Below are 20,646 nucleotides of genomic sequence, written 5' to 3'. Positions count from 1 at the left end.
TCCGTCTAGAAACCAAAGCTATAATCTTGAGAACGCTAGTCGTGATATTCTGGCTAGAATCCAAAGCTATAATCTTGAGAACGCTAGTCGTGTTGTCATTCTGGCTAGAAACCAAAGCTATAATCTTGAGAATGCAAGTCGTGTTTTCATTCTGCCTAGAAGCCAAAGCTATAATCTTGAGAACGCCAGTCGTGTTATTCCGGCTAGAAACCAAAGCTATAATCTTGAGAACGCTAGTCGTGTTGTCATTCTGGCTAGAAACCAAAGCTATAATCTTGAGAATGCAAGTCGTGTTTTCATTCTGCCTAGAAGCCAAAGCTATAATCTTGAGAACGCTAGTCTATTATTGTTCTGGCTAGAAACCAAAGCTGTAATCTTGAGAACGCTAGTCGTGTTGTCATTCTGGCTAGAAACCAAAGCTATAATCTTGAGAATGCAAGTCGTGTTTTCATTCTGCCTAGAAGCCAAAGCTATAATCTTGAGAACGCTAGTCGTGTTATTCCGGCTAGAAACCAAAGCTATAATCTTGAGAATGCTAGTCGTGTTATTGTTCTGGCTAGAAACCAAAGCTATAATCTTGAGAACGCTAGTCTATTATTGTTCTGGCTAGAAACCAAAGCTGTAATCTTGAGAACGCTAGTCATACTATCATTCCGGCTGGAAACTAAAGCTATTATTTTGAGAATTTTTGCAATATCATTCTGTGCCAAAACCAAAATCAAAATATCATTTTATCATCCTCGACATGATTTTCAAGATTACCTTTATTTCTATAATTAAAATGATCATCCTCGTCACCTTTAATATAATCAACTTCAGTCTGCCAGTTTTTAAGTGTTCCCAAGAGCCTGTTCACCATTACCACTGGTGAATTTCCAGTGGAGTATAACCAATGGGATATATCGAATGGAGTTATACCAGTGGAGAATATCATTAGTGGAGTATTCCTAGTTTAATATTACGGGTGGACTAATACCATTAGAGTATTCTTGTATTTTCCTATTCTCTTATTCTCAGTGGAATATCCCCCACTAGAGAATTTCTAGTGGGGGATATTCCACTGAAATTCCACACTAGAGAATTTCTAGTAGGGGTATAATAGGTGTAGTATTTCAAGTGGAATATACCCATTGCAGTATTTCCAATGGGGTATTCCCAGTGGAGTATCCGCAACGAAATATTCCCAGTGTAGTATATCCACTGTATTTTCCCTATATCTTGTTCCCAGTGGAATATTCCCACTAGAGTATTCCTAGTGGAGTATACTAGGTGTAGTATTCACAGCGGAACATACAAAGCGCAGTATTTCCAACGAAGTATTCCCAATGGAGTATTACCACTGGAACATTCACAGTGGAGGCACTGGGGATCTGCCCTTCCCCACATCGAATAAAAAATAAAACGAGGAAAATATCAAGAGAAATACGCATTGTTGCCGACAAGAACACAGAAAGTATGAAAATAAAAGTTTAAGTAGGAACTGAAATAGGGGAAAAAAAGTACGTAGCCCTTTCAGATTAAACCTAAATGAAAGCAAAAGAAAGGGAGCAAAATGAACGCCAAGGAAATGTAATTATGGAGAAATGTTTGAGAATACAAGGAGAGATGTTGATAAAGGCAGGGCGAAGAAAGAGGGTGATTAAATTACGAGGAATGAGAGGAGATAGAAAGTGTGCGACTGGACGTTAAAGGATGTAAGGCATGGGGGAGAGGGAGAATAGAGAGGGAGGGGTGTAAGACATAAGGAATTAAATTCTAGGGAAGAAAGATAGCCAAAGTATATTATTAAATATAGGGAGATAATTTGTAGTTAGAGCAATAGTTGATGTATTTTGAAGGGGAAGTAAGGCAATGATTATTATTATTATTATTATTATTATTATTATTATTATTTTACTAATATTGTTATTAATAATTATTAGCTCAATTATTTTTCTTTTATTATTATTATTATTATTATTGTTATTGATTATTATTATTATTATTAATATTATTATTATTATTATTATTATTTTACTAATATTGTTATTAATAATTATTAGCTCAATTATTTTTCTTTTAGTATTATTATTATTATTGTTATTGATATTTATTATTATTATTATTAATATTATTATTATTATTATTATTATTATTATTGTTATTGATATTTATTATTATTATTATTATTATTAATATTACGTCGATGGATAGAAGCGCTAAACAAGTGAGGGTCTTCCATCGCCTAGTGAAGGGGAAGCAATTAGGTTCGATCTAAGGAAAAAAAATCTTGTAGGTACCTCCAGTTACTTGGATCAAGAGCCCTCCACTGACGTCGAGAAGCCCACCCACTGGAGGAAATGGTGATGCTAAACCAAGCAACTATCGTACTGACCAGATAGTTTAGGCAACTACTGGCCCAACCATTAGTCAAGTTAATGACCCCTTGAGCTAGTTAATTAGTCTCCCAGTGAGCTTGACAACAAGTCACTCAGCTAACTACGAAGCAAGTCAGAGAGATATCTAGACAGCCAATTGGCTTGCCAGCACGTCGCCCAAGCAGGTAACAAAAGCATTCAGTGAGTCAGCCAGCAAGAGAATCAGCCAGTCAGCTGACCAGCCTTCAGCCAGCCAGCCAGCTAGCCAGCCATTGATCCAGTAAGAAGATAGCCAGCCAGCAAAATAATCAGTAAGCCATCCAGACATAATCAACCAGTCGGCCAGGCAGAGAATCAGCCATCCAAGTAGCAAAAGAATCAGCCAGTCAGGCAGAGAGAGGATCAGCCAGCCGGCAAGACAGAGAATCAGCCATCCAGACAGCAAAAGAATCTGCCAGTCAGGCAGCAAGAGAATCAGCCAGCCAGTCAGGCAGCAAGAGAATCAGCCAACCAGCCAGTCAGCCATCCAACCAGCCAGCCAGCCAGCCAGTCAGCCAGCCAGCCAGCCAGCCAGCCAGCCAGCCAGCCAGCCAGCCAGCTCGCCTGTTGGCCCCAGGGGTAAACTAAAGCTGTGGAAATTATTGCAAGAGTTGAGATGGAGGGGGAGATCTTGTGTGTGTGTGGAGCGACCCCTCTCAGCTCATAGTTATCTCTCGAAGCAAACTTCGAAGCTGGAAAACATTGCTCCTGGGAGGTTGGTTAATTTGATCGTGCTGGAAGGTTGGTTAATTTGATCATGGTCTCGTGAATCCGTATTACCTTGGAACAAAAAATCAGAGAGAAGAATAAAAAAAAGGAATTTTGAATTCATTTAATACGAAATGTTGAAAAGCATTCATTGGTTGAGGAAACTAAGTATTGAAGGCAAGTACGAAGATACAGAAACATGGAAAAAGAGCTTTCATTGGAACAACGTTTCGCTCTGTGTAGAGGTTTATCAAATCGTGGTTCGAAGAAGCTCCACACAGACGTCCCAGCTGATGTTCCTTTTTTCTCCGCTGTTGTCGTCAGTAAAATGATCGAGTCTTCCTCGTTTATTACACACGTCTACATCTTTAATGCGTCACAATGCTTCGTTAAAACATACCTTGACAAGAGCATTACAGTTCCTCGTTATTTGCCAAGTATTGCATAGATACTGTACAATAACACGTGTCTCGTTACAGAATAACAGTACAGTGCTTTGTATTGCCTTGTTATCATTTACTGTATCAGTCTGGCAACAATAGTATTTCTCGGAATGTTTTAGACTGGTGATTTTTAGTGTTTCTTTAATTATTCTAATTTCACTATGTCCCTTTTCTTAATTTTAATCTTAGTCTAATTATAATAATAATTATTTTTATACTACTGCTAGTACTACTACTATAATTACTGTTAATATTACTTCTATTATTACTATTACTATTACTACTATTATTACTGTTACTATTACTACTATTATTACTGTTACTATTACTATTATTACTGTTATTATTACTACTATTATTACTGTTACTATTACTATTATTACTGTTACTATCACTACTACTACTACTTTTCTACTACTTCTGTTACTACTGTTACCCCTACTACTATTACCACTACTACTAATACCACATCTACCACCACCACCACCACAACAACAACGCTGCTACTACTACTACTATTACAGCAACTACTACTACCCCCACTACCACTGTCATCACTGCTACTACTACTACTACTACTACTACTACAACTAGCACTACTGCCACTACCACTCCTACCACTACCACACTACCACTCACACTTCCACTACCACTACTACTATTACTACTACTACTAATACTACTACCACTACTAAAAATAATAACAATAATAAAAATAACACACACACACACACGGTACAAAACAGTCTTCACTCACGGTTGACACGGAGGGTAGTGCTGACGCTGTTCATGATCCCGGAGGACACGGAGGCGTTGGTGGTTGAACAGGTGATAGTGGTGTCAGCCGTGGCCCTGGATGCGACCACAGTCATCCAAGTAGTAGCTAGGTTGGACTCTATTTCCACACTAGTCGCCTTGCCCTGCAACGTTCCCCTCCCTCCCCACACAAGTCCAGGTGGTGGTTCTGTAAGAGAAAGAAACATATATATATATATATATATATATATATATATATATATATATATATATATATATATATATATATATATATAAGGCACTGAACCTGTCACTAGAGGATCAGCAATGGGATCAGGCAACCCTCCCAGTACGACTGGGAGGTATAGGGGTGCGCAAAGCAACGCATGTTGCTTTACCTGCTTTTCTGTCTTCATGTTTGGCTTCCAGTGCTTTAGTCAAGATGATTGTTCCCGAACGCTTGAGAGACACGGTAGGAGCTCAAGACCCCAAGTTTACTGAAGCAGCGATTCGGTGGGACACCCTTACAGATTCCTCCAGTAGACCAGCTCCTCCCAAAGAACACAAACAGTCCCACTGGGACAAACCAATCATGGAAAAAATCGCCAACACAATGCTCTCCAACGCCTCAGGAAAGGACAAAGCTCGTCTCCTGGCAGTGAAGGCACCACACTCAGGAGATTTCCTGTTTGATGTCCCCAATTCCTCCTTGGGCACTCGACTAGACCCACAGGCCATTCGGATTGGTGTTGCTCTTCGCCTAGCCGCCCCCATCCTCACCGAACATAGGTGTATTTGCGGCAGGGCGACAGCTGATCAATTCGGACTTCATGGTCTCGTGTGTCACACAGCAGAAGGGAAGTATGCCAGGCATGAGGAGGTCAATGATATCATAAAGAGAAGCCTCGCCACAGCCCGTTGCCCAGCTCAACGGGAACCCCAAGTGCAGAGGTCAGACGGAAGCCTAAAGCGTCCTGATGGAGCCACTATGCTACCTTGGAAGGATGGAAAGCAGATTGCCTGGGACTACACATATGCCGTCACATTGGCAGACACCTACTTGCCATACTCCGTAGTGGAAGGGGGTGCAGCTGCCAGCCACAGGGAGACTCAGAAAATCCGCAAATATGAAGACCTTCCCCCTTGCTATAACTTCATCCCAATAGGGTCAGAGACCCTTGGAGCATGGGGCAAGTGTGCTCTAAAGTTCCTAATAGAGCTGGGTGAAAAGCTCATCATAGAAACAAAGGACCACAGGGCGACCAGCTTCCTCTTCCAGAGACTCAGTGTTGCGATCCAGAGAGGAAATGCCTGCAGCATTCTGGGCACGCGGCCCACCGCCGGGGAGCTGGACGAAGTATTCGAGATGTAGCTCTGAGTTACCTATGTTGTTTTACTTTGTATCGTAATTTTGTGAATGTTCTGTCAATGTATTTTGTCTTTAAATAAAAAGTATATATATATATATAATATAGGGGGTGGTAGGAGAAAATTCTCAAAAAGCATCAGGGAGAATATTGAGTTTTCCCTGAAGCAAGTTTATTCTTTTCTCTGAGGATGAGGGTCTATATATATATATATATATATATATATATATATATATATATATATATATATATATATATATATATATATATATATATATATGCAATAAGATCACAGTAAACAGGTGATTTCAGAATATGCAAAACAACCACTCTGAAAGAATAGAGAAATTCCAAGCGCTTTCGTGACTACTCACATTATCATGGAACTATGAAAGTAAAGCATCCAAGGAAGCTATATAAGGGGTCTGGCCAGCACCTCACTATCAGATCCCACAACGGTTAAACACCTGACGCGCGCCGGCCCAACTGAACAGGTCCTTTGCACAACTCACCCACAAACTATTCTACCCAAGAAAATTTAAAAATTATTATTTGTCCAGTGTATTATTAAATTCTTCCCAAATTCTATTAATTATAAATGGATCTAATTTATATAAACCAAAGGAAATATTCATATTATTGTCAAAACTGCTTTTTATGAAACAAGATTCAATTATATTCCTGTCGACAATAATGTTAGTAGTCACGAAAGCGCTTGGAATTTCTCTATTCTTTCAGAGTGGTTGTTTTGTATATATATATATATATATATATATATATATATATATATATATATATATATATATATATATATATATATATATATATATGTATATATATATATATATACACACATGTATATATATTTTATTTTATTATCACACTGGCCGATTCCCACCAAGGCAGGGTGGCCCGAAAAAGAAAAACTTTCACCATCATTCACTCCATCACTGTCTTGCCAGAAGGGTGCTTTACACTACAGTTTTTAAACTGCAACATTAACACCCCTCCTTCAGAGTGCAGGCACTGTACTTCCCATCTCCAGGACTCAAGTCCGGCCTGCCGGTTTCCCTGAACTCCTTCATAAATGTTACTTTGCTCACACTCCAACAGCACGTCAAGTATTAAAAACCATTCGTCTCCATTCACTCCTATCAAACACGCTCACGCACGCCTGCTCGAAGTCCAAGCCCCTCGCACACAAAACCTCCTTTACCCCCTCCCTCCAACCTTTCCTAGGCCGACCCCTACCCCGCCTTCCTTCCACTACAGACTGATACACTCTTGAAGTCATTCTGTTTCGCTCCATTCTCTCTACATGTCCGAACCACCTCAACAACCCTTCCTCAGCCCTCTGGACAACAGTTTTGGTAATCCCGCACCTCCTCCTAACTTCCAAACTACGAATTCTCTGCATTATATTCACACCACACATTGCCCTCAGACATGACATCTCCACTGCCTCCAGCCTTCTCCTCGCTGCAACATTCATCACCCATGCTTCACACCCATATAAGAGTGTTGGTAAAACTATACTCTCATACATTCCCCTCTTTGCCTCCAAGGACAAAGTTCTTTGTCTCCACAGACTCCTAAGTGCACCACTCACCCTTTTCCCCTCATCAATTCTATGATTCACCTCATCATTCATAGACCCATCCGCTGACACGTCCACTCCCAAATATCTGAATATATTCACCTCCTCCATACTCTCTCCCTCCAATCTGATATCCAATCTTTCATCACCTAATATTTTTGTTATCCTCATAACCTTACTCTTTCCTGTATTCACTTTTAATTTTCTTCTTTTGCACGCCCTACCAAATTCATCCACCAATCTCTGCAACTTCTCTTCAGAATCTCCCAAGAGCACAGTGTCATCAGCAAAGAGCAACTGTGACAACTCCCACTTTATGTGTGATTCTTTATCTTTTAACTCCACGCCTCTTGTCAAGACCCTCGCTTTTACTTCTCTTACAACCCCATCTATAAATATATTAAACAACCACGGTGACATCACACATCCTTGATATATATATATATATATATATATATATATATATATATATATATATATATATATATATATATATATAATCAATAACAACACTGCGACTAGCCGAGGATTCGAACCCATGTTGTTTTGGCCCGCTTCATGGTGAGCGAAAACCACATGACGCTGTAACTCACAGGACCACGCAGTCCTACAAGAATCAAACATCCAGCCTCCACGAGCAGTATTTTTAATACTGAAACCACGAACGAGTGGTATCCTGCCTCAGCTCATTTACAGGCTTTGAGCTGTTATCATGCCTCTCTTTATTTGCAGGCTATGAGTTGTTATCCTACTACAGCTCGTCTACAGGTTGAGCTGATACCATACTGAGTAGTTTTCAAAATCCAGCCCATTCTGAGGATTGTTACCATCCTCCTAAGATGCAATTTATACCAATCAGCTATCTCCTGGGCGCCTACTGAATGATTGGAGAACATGGGCAACAGCTGTAGGGAATACTAAATCATATTCTGCATCTCCAGCCGCCCCAGGAATGTAGCTGCATCCTTCGATTGTTAGCCGTAAGCCCCACATTTTCCTCTTCTACACACACACACACACACACACACACACACACACACACACACACACACACACACACACACACACACACACACACACACACACACACTGTGTATGTAACATGACCCCTGCAACCACAACTAGGTGAGTACACACACATACGATACAGCTCCTGGAGCAGGGAGAAAATGGACCTAGTAACCACCAGCGAAGAAGAGGGGACAGGAGCTACGAATCGACCCCTACAACTACAAATAGGTGAGCACAAATTAGTGAGTACACACAAACATACACACACTCACACAGACACACCAACGAACTAACTCAACTAGCAAAGTGTCTGTCGACAATGATTAGGAAAAATTCTCCCTAATTAACTAATGTAAAATAACAACGGTCAATTTAATATCTTCACAAATCATCCTTCACTTTATTCTCATTATCCATGTGTAGAAAATAAGAATATTACGTGTACGAAAAAGCACCATGTTAAAATCTGACCACTAAACCGTCAGATTTACAGGAAACCCGACGAGAGACTTCTTGAGCGAATCCTTTTACTAGGCCCCGAGTCACGTTCTTTTAGTTTTCTATTGCCAAGATGTTTGGAAAAGACGTTTTTAAGACGTTGGTAAAGCCGTTGTGGTAAGACTGTTGGTAAGACTTTACTTGAAGACTGTTGGGTTTAAAGTCTGTTGGTAAAGTCTGTTGAAACCTCTGTAGGTTTTCAAGGTTGCTGGAAAGGCTTTATGGAAAGGCTATTAGGAAAGTTGGTGGAAAGACAGCAGAACAATGTGTGGAAAGGGCTGCTGGAAGGGTTTTGGGAAGGATGCTGGAAAAAATTGTTGGAAACCCTGTTGGAAAAGCTTATGGAAAACATGACTCACGAAATCGTAATGACACGATTGCAAACAAACCATACCACGGGTGGGGTTAGAACCCGCAATCAGCGAGTCTCAAAAAGCGACGGTCTGGAGTTTTAAGACTTGATAAGCAAACAATACCACGGGCGGGTTATAACCCCACCCGTGGTATGGTTTGCTTATGGAAAACAGAATGTTTTCAGTGGCTTTTAAAAATGTTGCTTGGAAAGCTGCTGGAAATGATGTTAGAAAAAAAACTGGGATACTGTTAAGAAGGATACTTCTAAAAGCTTAAGTAAAAACTGTTGTGAAGAATATTAGACAGGATTTAAAAGAGGCTGTTGAAAAATCTATCGATAAGATATATATATATATATATATATATATATATATATATATATATATATATATATATATATATATATATATATATATATATAATGTATTTGTAACCACAAACGAGTGGTAGAAAATCAATAACAACACTGCGACTAGTCGAGGATCTAAACCCATGTCGTTTTGGCCCGCCTCATGGTGAGCGAATGTTACATGACGCTCTAACTCACGGGACCACGCAATCCTATAAAAAACAAACTCCCAGCAGAGCTAGGTGTTTTGCCTTGATCTGAGGACATACGGTGGTATGGGTGCCTCTGAGTTAATTTCGTTGTAATCCCCGTTTGGTATACTAGTCTTCACGAACAGTATTTTATATTAGTGTAACCACGAAGGAGTGGTATTAAATCAATAACAACACTGCGACTAGCCAATGATTCGAACCCATGTCGTTTTGGCTACCTCATGGTGAGGATTGCGTGGTCCCGTGGGTTAAAGCGTCACGTGATCTTCACTCATCATGAAGCGGGCCAAAGCGACATGCTGTCGAATTCTCGGCTAGTCGCAGTGTTATTATTGATATATATATATATATATATATATATATATATATATATATATATATATATATATAATAAAGTAAATATATCGATTTGCTGGTTCTTTACCTCAGTAGTTCCTTGTGAGAGCTTGACCCCTGGCATGTGGGCTCTGCTTTAAGTTTTCTCCCACCTTCCCTGCACGTCAGTGCGAGACAGACTTGCAGCAGCCTCAGTTCAAGATGCTGTGTGTTGGACAGTCTTGCAGCAGCCTGTGTTCAAGATACTGTGTGTAGGACAGACTTGCAGCAGCCTGTGTTCAAGATACTGTGTGTAGGACAGATTTGCAACAGCCTCTGTTCAAGATACTGTGTGTAGGACAGACTTGCAGCAGCCTCTGTTCAAGATACTGTGTGTAGGACAGACTTGCAGCAGCCTCTGTTCAAGATACTGTGTGTAGGACAGACTTACAGCAGCCTCTGTTCAAGATACTGTGTGTAGGACAGACTTGCAGCAGCCTCTGTTCAAGATACTGTGTGTAGGACAGACTTACAGCAGCCTCTGTTCAAGATACTGTGTGTAGGACAGACTTGCAGCAGCCTCTGTTCAAGATACTGTGTGTAGGACAGACTTACAGCAGCCTCTGTTCAAGATACTGTGTGTAGGACAGACTTACAGCAGCCTCTGTTCAAGATACTGTGTGTAGGACAGATTTACAGCAGCCATCTCCTCCTAGTAGTAGGTTGGTAGACAGCAACCACCCAGGGAAGTACTACCGTCCTGCCAGATGACTGTGAAACAAAAACCTGTAATTGTTTTGCATGATGGTAGGATTGCTGGTTTCTTTTTCTGTCTCATAAACACGCTAAGATAACAGGGATATCTTGCTACTCCTACTAACACTTTGGTCACACTTCACAGACACGCACATGCATATATATATATACATACATCTAGGTTTTTCTCCTTTTTCTAAATAGCTCTTGTTCTTTTTTATTTCTTCTATTGTCCATGGGGAAGTGGAAAAGAATCTTTCCTCCGTAAGCCATGCGTGTCGTATGAGGCGACTAAAATGCCGGGAGCAATGGGCTAGTAACCCCTTCTCCTGTATACAATTACTAAAAAAGAGAAGAAGAAAAACTTTATAAAACTGGGTTGCTTAAATGTGCGTGGATGTAGTGCGGATGACAAGAAACAGATGATTGCTGATGTTATGAATGAAAAGAAGTTGGATGTCCTGGCCCTAAGCGAAACAAAGCTGAAGGGGGTAGGAGAGTTTCAGTGGGGGGAAATAAATGGGATTAAATCTGGAGTATCTGAGAGAGTTAGAGCAAAGGAAGGGGTAGCAGTAATGTTAAATGATCAGTTATGGAAGGAGAAAAGAGAATATGAATGTGTAAATTCAAGAATTATGTGGATTAAAGTAAAGGTTGGATGCGAGAAGTGGGTCATAATAAGCGTGTATGCACCTGGAGAAGAGAGGAATGCAGAGGAGAGAGAGAGATTTTGGGAGATGTTAAGTGAATGTATAGGAGCCTTTGAACCAAGTGAGAGAGTAATTGTGGTAGGGGACTTGAATGCTAAAGTAGGAGAAACTTTTAGAGAGGGTGTGGTAGGTAAGTTTGGGGTGCCAGGTGTAAATGATAATGGGAGCCCTTTGATTGAACTTTGTATAGAAAGGGGTTTAGTTATAGGTAATACATATTTTAAGAAAAAGAGGATAAATAAGTATACACGATATGATGTAGGGCGAAATGACAGTAGTTTGTTGGATTATGTATTGGTAGATAAAAGACTGTTGAGTAGACTTCAGGATGTACATGTTTATAGAGGGGCCACAGATATATCAGATCACTTTCTAGTTGTAGCTACACTGAGAGTAAAAGGTAGATGGGATACAAGGAGAATAGAAGCATCAGGGAAGAGAGAGGTGAAGGTTTATAAACTAAAAGAGGAGGCAGTTAGGGTAAGATATAAACAGCTATTGGAGGATAGATGGGCTAATGAGAGCATAGGCAATGGGGTCGAAGAGGTATGGGGTAGGTTTAAAAATGTAGTGTTAGAGTGTTCAGCAGAAGTTTGTGGTTACAGGAAAGTGGGTGCAGGAGGGAAGAGGAGCGATTGGTGGAATGATGATGTAAAGAGAGTAGTAAGGGAGAAAAAGTTAGCATATGAGAAGTTTTTACAAAGTAGAAGTGATGCAAGGAGGGAAGAGTATATGGAGAAAAAGAGAGAGGTTAAGAGAGTGGTGAAGCAATGTAAAAAGAGAGCAAATGAGAGAGTGGGTGAGATGTTATCAACAAATTTTGTTGAAAATAAGAAAAAGTTTTGGAGTGAGATTAACAAGTTAAGAAAGCCTAGAGAACAAATGGATTTGTCAGTTAAAAATAGGAGAGGAGAGTTATTAAATGGAGAGTTAGAGGTATTGGGAAGATGGAAGGAATATTTTGAGGAATTGTTAAATGTTGATGAAGATAGGGAAGCTGTGATTTCGTGTATAGGGCAAGGAGGAATAACATCTTGTAGGAGTGAGGAAGAGCCAGTTGTGAGTGTGGGGGAAGTTCGTGAGGCAGTAGGTAAAATGAAAGGGGGTAAGGCAGCCGGGATTGATGGGATAAAGATAGAAATGTTAAAAGCAGGTGGGGATATAGTTTTGGAGTGGTTGGTGCAATTGTTTAATAAATGTATGGAAGAGGGTAAGGTACCTAGGGATTGGCAGAGAGCATGCATAGTTCATTTGTATAAAGGCAAAGGGGATAAAAGAGAGTGCAAAAATTATAGGGGGATAAGTCTGTTGAGTGTACCTGGTAAAGTGTATGGTAGAGTTATAATTGAAAGAATTAAGAGTAAGACGGAGAATAGGATAGCAGATGAACAAGGAGGCTTTAGGAAAGGTAGGGGGTGTGTGGACCAGGTGTTTACAGTGAAACATATAAGTGAACAGTATTTAGATAAGGCTAAAGAGGTCTTTGTGGCATTTATGGATTTGGAAAAGGCGTATGACAGGGTGGATAGGGGGGCAATGTGGCAGATGTTGCAAGTGTATGGTGTAGGAGGTAGGTTACTGAAAGCAGTGAAGAGTTTTTACGAGGATAGTGAGGCTCAAGTTAGAGTATGTAGGAAAGAGGGAAATTTTTTCCCAGTAAAAGTAGGCCTTAGACAAGGATGTGTGATGTCACCGTGGTTGTTTAATATATTTATAGATGGGGTTGTAAGAGAAGTAAATGCGAGGGTCTTGGCAAGAGGCGTGGAGTTAAAAGATAAAGAATCACACACAAAGTGGGAGTTGTCACAGCTGCTCTTTGCTGATGACACTGTGCTCTTGGGAGATTCTGAAGAGAAGTTGCAGAGATTGGTGGATGAATTTGGTAGGGTGTGCAAAAGAAGAAAATTAAAGGTGAATACAGGAAAGAGTAAGGTTATGAGGATAACAAAAAGATTAGGTGATGAAAGATTGAATATCAGATTGGAGGGAGAGAGTATGGAGGAGGTGAACGTATTCAGATATTTGGGAGTGGACGTGTCAGCGGATGGGTCTATGAAAGATGAGGTGAATCATAGAATTGATGAGGGAAAAAGAGTGAGTGGTGCACTTAGGAGTCTGTGGAGACAAAGAACTTTGTCCTTGGAGGCAAAGAGGGGAATGTATGAGAGTATAGTTTTACCAACGCTCTTATATGGGTGTGAAGCGTGGGTGATGAATGTTGCAGCGAGGAGAAGGCTGGAGGCAGTGGAGATGTCATGTCTGAGGGCAATGTGTGGTGTGAATATAATGCAGAGAATTCGTAGTTTGGAAGTTAGGAGGAGGTGCGGGATTACCAAAACTGTTGTCCAGAGGGCTGAGGAAGGGTTGTTGAGGTGGTTCGGACATGTAGAGAGAATGGAGCGAAACAGAATGACTTCAAGAGTGTATCAGTCTGTAGTGGAAGGAAGGAGGGGTAGGGGTCGGCCTAGGAAGGGTTGGAGGGAGGGGGTAAAGGAGGTTTTGTGTGCGAGGGGCTTGGACTTCCAGCAGGCATGCTTGAGCGTGTTTGATAGGAGTGAATGGAGACAAATGGTTTTTAATACTTGACGTGCTGTTGGAGTGTGAGCAAAGTAACATTTATGAAGGGATTCAGGGAAACCGGCAGGCCGGACTTGAGTCCTGGAGATGGGAAGTACAGTGCCTGCACTCTGAAGGAGGGGTGTTAATGTTGCAGTTTAAAAACTGTAGTGTAAAGCACCCTTCTGGCAAGACAGTGATGGAGTGAATGATGGTGAAAGTTTTTCTTTTTCGGGCCACCCTGCCTTGGTGGGAATCGGCCGGTGTGATAATAAAAAAAAAAAATAAAAATCTCCTCCTACTGGTCCCACATGCTGTGTAAAACAGCCTTGTTACAGCCTCCGTCTGTCCCCTAATGCTGTCTTTTCAAATCCTCCCCTTGTCTTCAATGTCTCACAGTATGAGCTACAGCATTGCATATTTATGCCAAGATTGTATTCTGTTATGCTGTAGACTGCGATGACAAAATACAACAAAAATATCACGAAAGATGCCAGAAGACAGCTAAAGAGAACAGTTCAGTTATTCCTGGAATCAGTATCTTATGGCTTGCATAGTAAGAGTTAGATATCTTAAAGAAAAATGTAGAAAGGACTGTTATTACTTATTTTATTATAAATCTTCATTCTAAATCGCATCAATACTGTAGGATTAGCTGTGATAAGATTAGAAAAACATTTTGAAAGCCTATCAACAAAGAGCAGACGCAATACTTCTCGTTTATTTAAATTTGGATATGTTAAAAGGCCTTCATATAATAGCTGATAAAACATTCATTCAGGGGTAATTTATTCGTCGTGAGGCAGAGGCATATTTCTTTCATTCATGTTTGGCGGTATCTGGCTGCTATCAGCATAATTTAAACGGTGGACGATTTTTGCTTAATTCTCTCACCCTCTCTCTCTCTTTCTCTTTTTTTTTTTTTTTACTCAGGGTTTGACAAGGTTAAGGATCCCTAGCTTTATTGACAAGCTATTTACAGGTTAAGGATTCCTAACTTTATTGGCAAGCTAAGAGCTGTTACCTACATCAGCTCATTTGAAAGCATTTTTATTGTTATGAGACATACAAGTAGGGAACAGGATTAAATTGGAGCCATCTGTGGGCCAGCATTTTCATTTGATCAACTGACTTCATCTCGTTGACATCATTATGCTGTACGAATGTGTTCCATACTCGAGTCATCCTGGGTATATATGATTTCAGATGAGTGATGTTCTGGAGAAGGGTCTCTCTCTCTCTCTCTCTCTCTCTCTCTCTCTCTCTCTCTCTCAGCTGTCTTTCTCATGAAGGCTCGACTCCCTTTGATTCTTACTCTCCCTTTCTCTCTCTCCATCAACTAAAGACAACAATTTTTGAAATAAAAAAAAATGGGGCAAATAGTCCAAACTTTCGAAAAACATTTCCCAACCTCACTTTCCAATAATTCACTGATAAACTCACCTTATCTAATAACGTATAGATTTTCAGCCCCAATAATCACCATCCCTAATTACGTTACAATTGCATACCGCATTTTTAGAGTTGCAAGCGAAGCAAAATCTGTCTATTGACAAACATACGAACATGCAAATTACTCACCGTAATGGAGTTTCAATTTCGCCACAGTCTCATCAAACCTAAATTCGTCACCAGTAACCGTGTTTTTTAAACGTCATTAAGATTCGTTTGCCAGTGCCAGAGTCACCAGACTTAAAAAAAATCTAGGACAGGTATAAATTAAAAGCATTACCGATTTTTTTAGAAGTTTGTTTAAATATATACAGTCTTACCGAGTAAATTGCCTGCATGTGGGTAATTAAAGCTACAGTTTAACTTTATTCTAATGTCAAGCACACTCTAATCAATATAAGTATATATATATATATATATATATATATATATATATATATATATATATATATATATATATATATATATATATATATGTCGTGCCGAATAGGCAGAACTTGCGATCTTGGCTTAAATAGCAACGCTCATCTTGCCATATAGGACAAGTGAAAATTTGTGTATGCAATAATTTCGCCAAAATCATTCTGAACCTAACGAAAAATATATATTTCACTGTGTTTGTTTAGTATTAAGTTATTTAAACAAATCTAAAATATATTTAGTTGGGTTAGGCTAAAATAAATTGTTCTTGTTATAATAAGGTTAGGTAAGTTTTCTAAGTTCCTCTTGGTACAAAATTATAAATTTTTACATCAACATTAATGAAAAAAATATATCTTTAAACGTATAAGAGAAAATTTCAGAAAGGACTTAATTTTAAATGAGTTCTTGCTAATTGACCAGTTTTACATATTCGGCACGACATATATATATATATATATATATATATATATATATATATATATATATATATATATATATATATATATATATATATATATATATATATATATATTGTTTGAATTTAAGTTAATTGATAACTTTTTGTATTGGAACAGGATGCATTTTCAAATAATTTTTGCTTCATGAAACGCAATTATATGTGTTTTTATTATTTAGGAGAATTAATATTGTGCATTGGGGCAAATTTGATTTTTAAACAAACGTAACAGTGTGTTATATATAGATTGAACCAGAACCTTTTATTCAACCAGTTTTAATGTGCGTAGGATTTAAAATATATATATATATATATATATATATATATATATATATATATATATATATATATATATATATATATATATATATATATATGTATGTATATATATTTACATATTGGAACATGGTTCCATTAAATAAAAATGTTTATTTATATACCACGAGAAAAAATGTATATTCTAATGGAGCTTTTTCAAATGCATCAACTTAAAATATTTGTATATCGGAACAAAGGTGCTGAAAATGAAAGGAATACGACACAATCTGTGTTTTAGTGATTGATGTGGCTGTTCTTTTTCATCCATTCCCTCTCTCTTCCTCTCTCTCTCTCTCTCTCTCTCTCTCTCTCTCTCTCTATATATATATATATATATATATATATATATATATATATATATATATATATATATATATATATATATATATATATATATATACATATATATATATATATATATATATATATATATATATATATATATATATATATATATATATATATATATATATATCATGCCGAATATGTAAAACTAGTCAATTAGCAAGAACTCATTTAAAATTAAGTCCTTTCTGAAATTTTCTCTTATACGTTTAAAGATATATTTTTTCATTAATGTTAATGCAAAAAAATTTAATTTTGAACGAAAAGAATCTTAGAAAAACTTACCTAACCTTAATATAACAAGTGCAGTTTATTTTAGCCTAGCAACTAAATATATTTTAAATACGTTTACAATAATTTAGTACTAAAAAAACACAGTCAAATATATTTTTTTCGTTAGGTTCAGAATGATTTTGGCAAAATTATTGCATAGACAAATTTTCACTTGTCCTATATGGCAAAATGAGCGTTGCTTTTTAAGTCAAGATCGCAAGTTCTGCATATTCGGCACGACATATATATATATATATATATATATATATATATATACATATATATATATATATATATATATATATATATATATATATATATATATATATATATATATATATATATATATATATATATGTATGTATATATATATATATATAATGTCGTGCCGAATATGTAAAACTGGTCAATTAGCAAGAACTCATTTAAACTTAAGTCCTTTCTAAAACTTTCTCTTATACATCTAAAGATATATTTTTTTCATTAATGTTAATGTAAAAAAATTTAATTTTGCACCAAAAGAATCTTAGAAAACTTACCTAAACTTATTATAACAAGAACAATTTATTTTAGCCTAACCCAACTAAATATATTTTAGATTTGTTTACAGTAATTTAATACTAAACAAACACAGTGAAATATATTTTTTTCGTTAGGTTCGGAATGATTTTGGCGAAATTATTGCATACACAAATTTTCACTTGTCCTATATGGCAAGATGAGCGTTGCTATTTAAGCCAAGATGGCAAGTTCTGCCTATTCGACACCATATATATATATATATATATATATATATATATATATATATATATATATATATATATATATATATATAGTATATATATATATATATATATATATATATATATATATATATATATATATATATATATATATGGGGTGCCAGGTGTAAATGATAATGGGAGCCCTTTGATTGAACTTTGTATAGATAGGAGTTTAGTTATAGGTAATACATATTTTAAGAAAAAGAGGATAAATAAGTATACAACATATGATGTAGGGCGAAATGACAGTAGTTTGTTGGATTATGTATTGGTAGATAAAAGACTGTTGAGTAGACTTCAGGATGTACATGTTTATAGAGGGGCCACAGATATATCAGATCACTTATTAGTTGTAGCTACACTGAGAGTAAAAGGTAGATGGGGTACAAGGAGAATACAAGCATCAGGGAACAGAGAGGTGAAGGTTTATAAACTAAAAGAGGAGGCAGTTAGGGTAAGATATAAACAGCTATTGGAGGATAGATGGGCTAATGAGAGCATAGGCAATGGGGTCGAAGAGGTATGGGGTAGGTTTAAAAATGTAGTGTTAGAGTGTTCAGCAGAAGTTTGTGGTTACAGGAAAGTGGGTGCGGGAGGGAAGAGGAGCGATTGGTGGAATGATGATGCAAAGAGAGCAGTAAGGGAGAAAAAGTTAGCATATGAGAAGTTTATACAAAGTAGAAGTGATGCAAGGAGGGAAGAGTATATGGAGAAAAAGAGAGAGGTTAAGAGAGTGGTGAAGCAATGTAAAAAGAGAGCAAATGAGAGAGTGGGTGAGATGTTATCAACAAATTTTGTTGAAAATAAGAAAAAGTTTTGGAGAGAGATTAACAAGTTAAGGAAGCCTAGGGAACAAATGGATTTGTCAGATAAAAATAGAAGAGGAGAGTTATTAAATGGAGAATTAGAGGTATTGGGAAGATGGAGGGAATATTTTGAGGAATTGTTAAATGTTGATGAAGATAGGGAAGCTGTGATTTCGTGTATAGGGCAAGGAGGAATAACATCTTGTAGGAGTGAGGAAGAGCCAGTTGTGAGTGTGGGGGAAGTTCGTGAGGCAGTAGGTAAAATGAAAGGGGGTAAGGCTGCCGGGATTGATGGGATAAAGATAGAAATGTTAAAAGCAGGTGGGGATATAGTTTTGGAGTGGTTGGTGCAATTATTTAATAAATGTATGGAAGAGGGTAAGGTACCTAGGGACTGGCAGAGAGCATGCATAGTTCTTTTGTATAAAGGCAAAGGGGACAAAAGAGAGTGCAAAAATTATAGGGGGATAAGTCTGTTGAGTATACCTGGTAAAGTGTATGGTAGAGTTATTATTGAAAGAATTAAGAGTAAGACGAAGAATAGGATAGCAGATGAACAAGGAGGCTTTAGGAAAGGTAGGGGTGTGTGGACTAGGTGTTTACAGTGAAACATAGAAGTGAACAGTATTTAGATAAGGCTGAAAAGGTCTTTGTGGCATTGATGGATTTGGAAAAGGCGTATGACTGGGTGGATAGGTTGGCAATGTGGCAGATGTTGCAGGTGTATGGTGTAGGAGGTAGGTTACTGAAATCAGTGAAGAGTTTTTACGAGGATAGTGAGGCTCAAGTTAAAGTATGTAGGAAAGAGGGAAATTATTTCCCAGTAAAAGTAGGCCTTAGACAAGGATGTGTGATGTCACCATGGTTGTTTAATATATTTATAGATGGGGTTGTAAGAGAAGTAAATGCGAGGGTCTTGGCAAAAGGCGTGGAGTTAAAAGATAAAGAATCACACGTAAAGTGGGAGTTGTCACAGTTGCTCTTTGCTGATGACACTGTGCTCTTGGGAGATTCTGAAGAGAAGTTGCAGAGATTGGTGGATGAATTTGGTAGGGTGTGCAAAAGAAGAAAATTAAAAGTGAATACAGGAGAGAGTAAGGTTATGAGGATAACAAAAAGACTAGTTGATGAAAGATTGGATATCAGATTGGAGGGAGAGAGTATGGAGGAGGTGAATGTATTCAGATATTTGGGAGTGGACGTGTCAGCGGATGGGTCTATGAAAGATGAGGTGAATCATAGAATTGATGAGGGGAAAAGGGTGAGTGGTGCACTTAGGAGTCTGTGGAGACAAAGAACTTTATCCTTGGAGGCAAAGAGGGGAATGTATGAGAGTATAGTTTTACCAACGCTCTTATATGGGTGTGAAGCATGCGTGATGAATGTTGCAGCGAGGAGAAGGCTGGAGGCAGTGGAGATGTCATGTCTGAGGGCAATGTGTGGTGTGAATATGATGCAGAGAATTCGTAGTTTGGAAGTTAGGAGGAGGTGCGGGATTACCAAAACTGTTGTCCAGAGGGCTGAGGAAGGGTTGTTGAGGTGGTTCGGACATGTAGAGAGAATGGAGCGAAACAGAGTGACTTCAAGAGTGTATCAGTCTGTAGTGAAAGGAAGGCGGGGTAGGGATCGGCCTAGGAAAGTTTGGATGGAGGGGGTGAAGGAGGTTTTGTGTGCGAGGGGCTTGGACTTCCAGCAGGCATGCGTGAGCGTGTTTGATAGGAGTGAATGGAGACAAATGGTTTCTAATACTTGACGTGCT

At 38.2% G+C, this 20,646-nt stretch overlaps 1 protein-coding gene across 1 annotated transcript in view; it reads right to left on the bottom strand.

Moving 5' to 3' along the window:
- LOC138854350 (opioid-binding protein/cell adhesion molecule-like) overlaps positions 1-20,646 on the bottom strand; it is a 275,215-nt gene that overhangs the window by 4,286 nt on the left and 250,283 nt on the right. Inside the window, exon 6 of the mRNA XM_070096967.1 lies at positions 4,305-4,511. Within this exon, the coding sequence (XP_069953068.1) occupies positions 4,305-4,511 (207 nt within the window). The remainder of the gene's footprint in view (positions 1-4,304; positions 4,512-20,646) is intronic.

The sequence above is a fragment of the Cherax quadricarinatus genome, chromosome 55 (assembly GCF_038502225.1).
Source record: "Cherax quadricarinatus isolate ZL_2023a chromosome 55, ASM3850222v1, whole genome shotgun sequence".
Taxonomy (NCBI): Eukaryota; Metazoa; Arthropoda; class Malacostraca; order Decapoda; family Parastacidae; genus Cherax; species Cherax quadricarinatus.
This window is presented reverse-complemented; position numbering and strand designations above follow the sequence as displayed.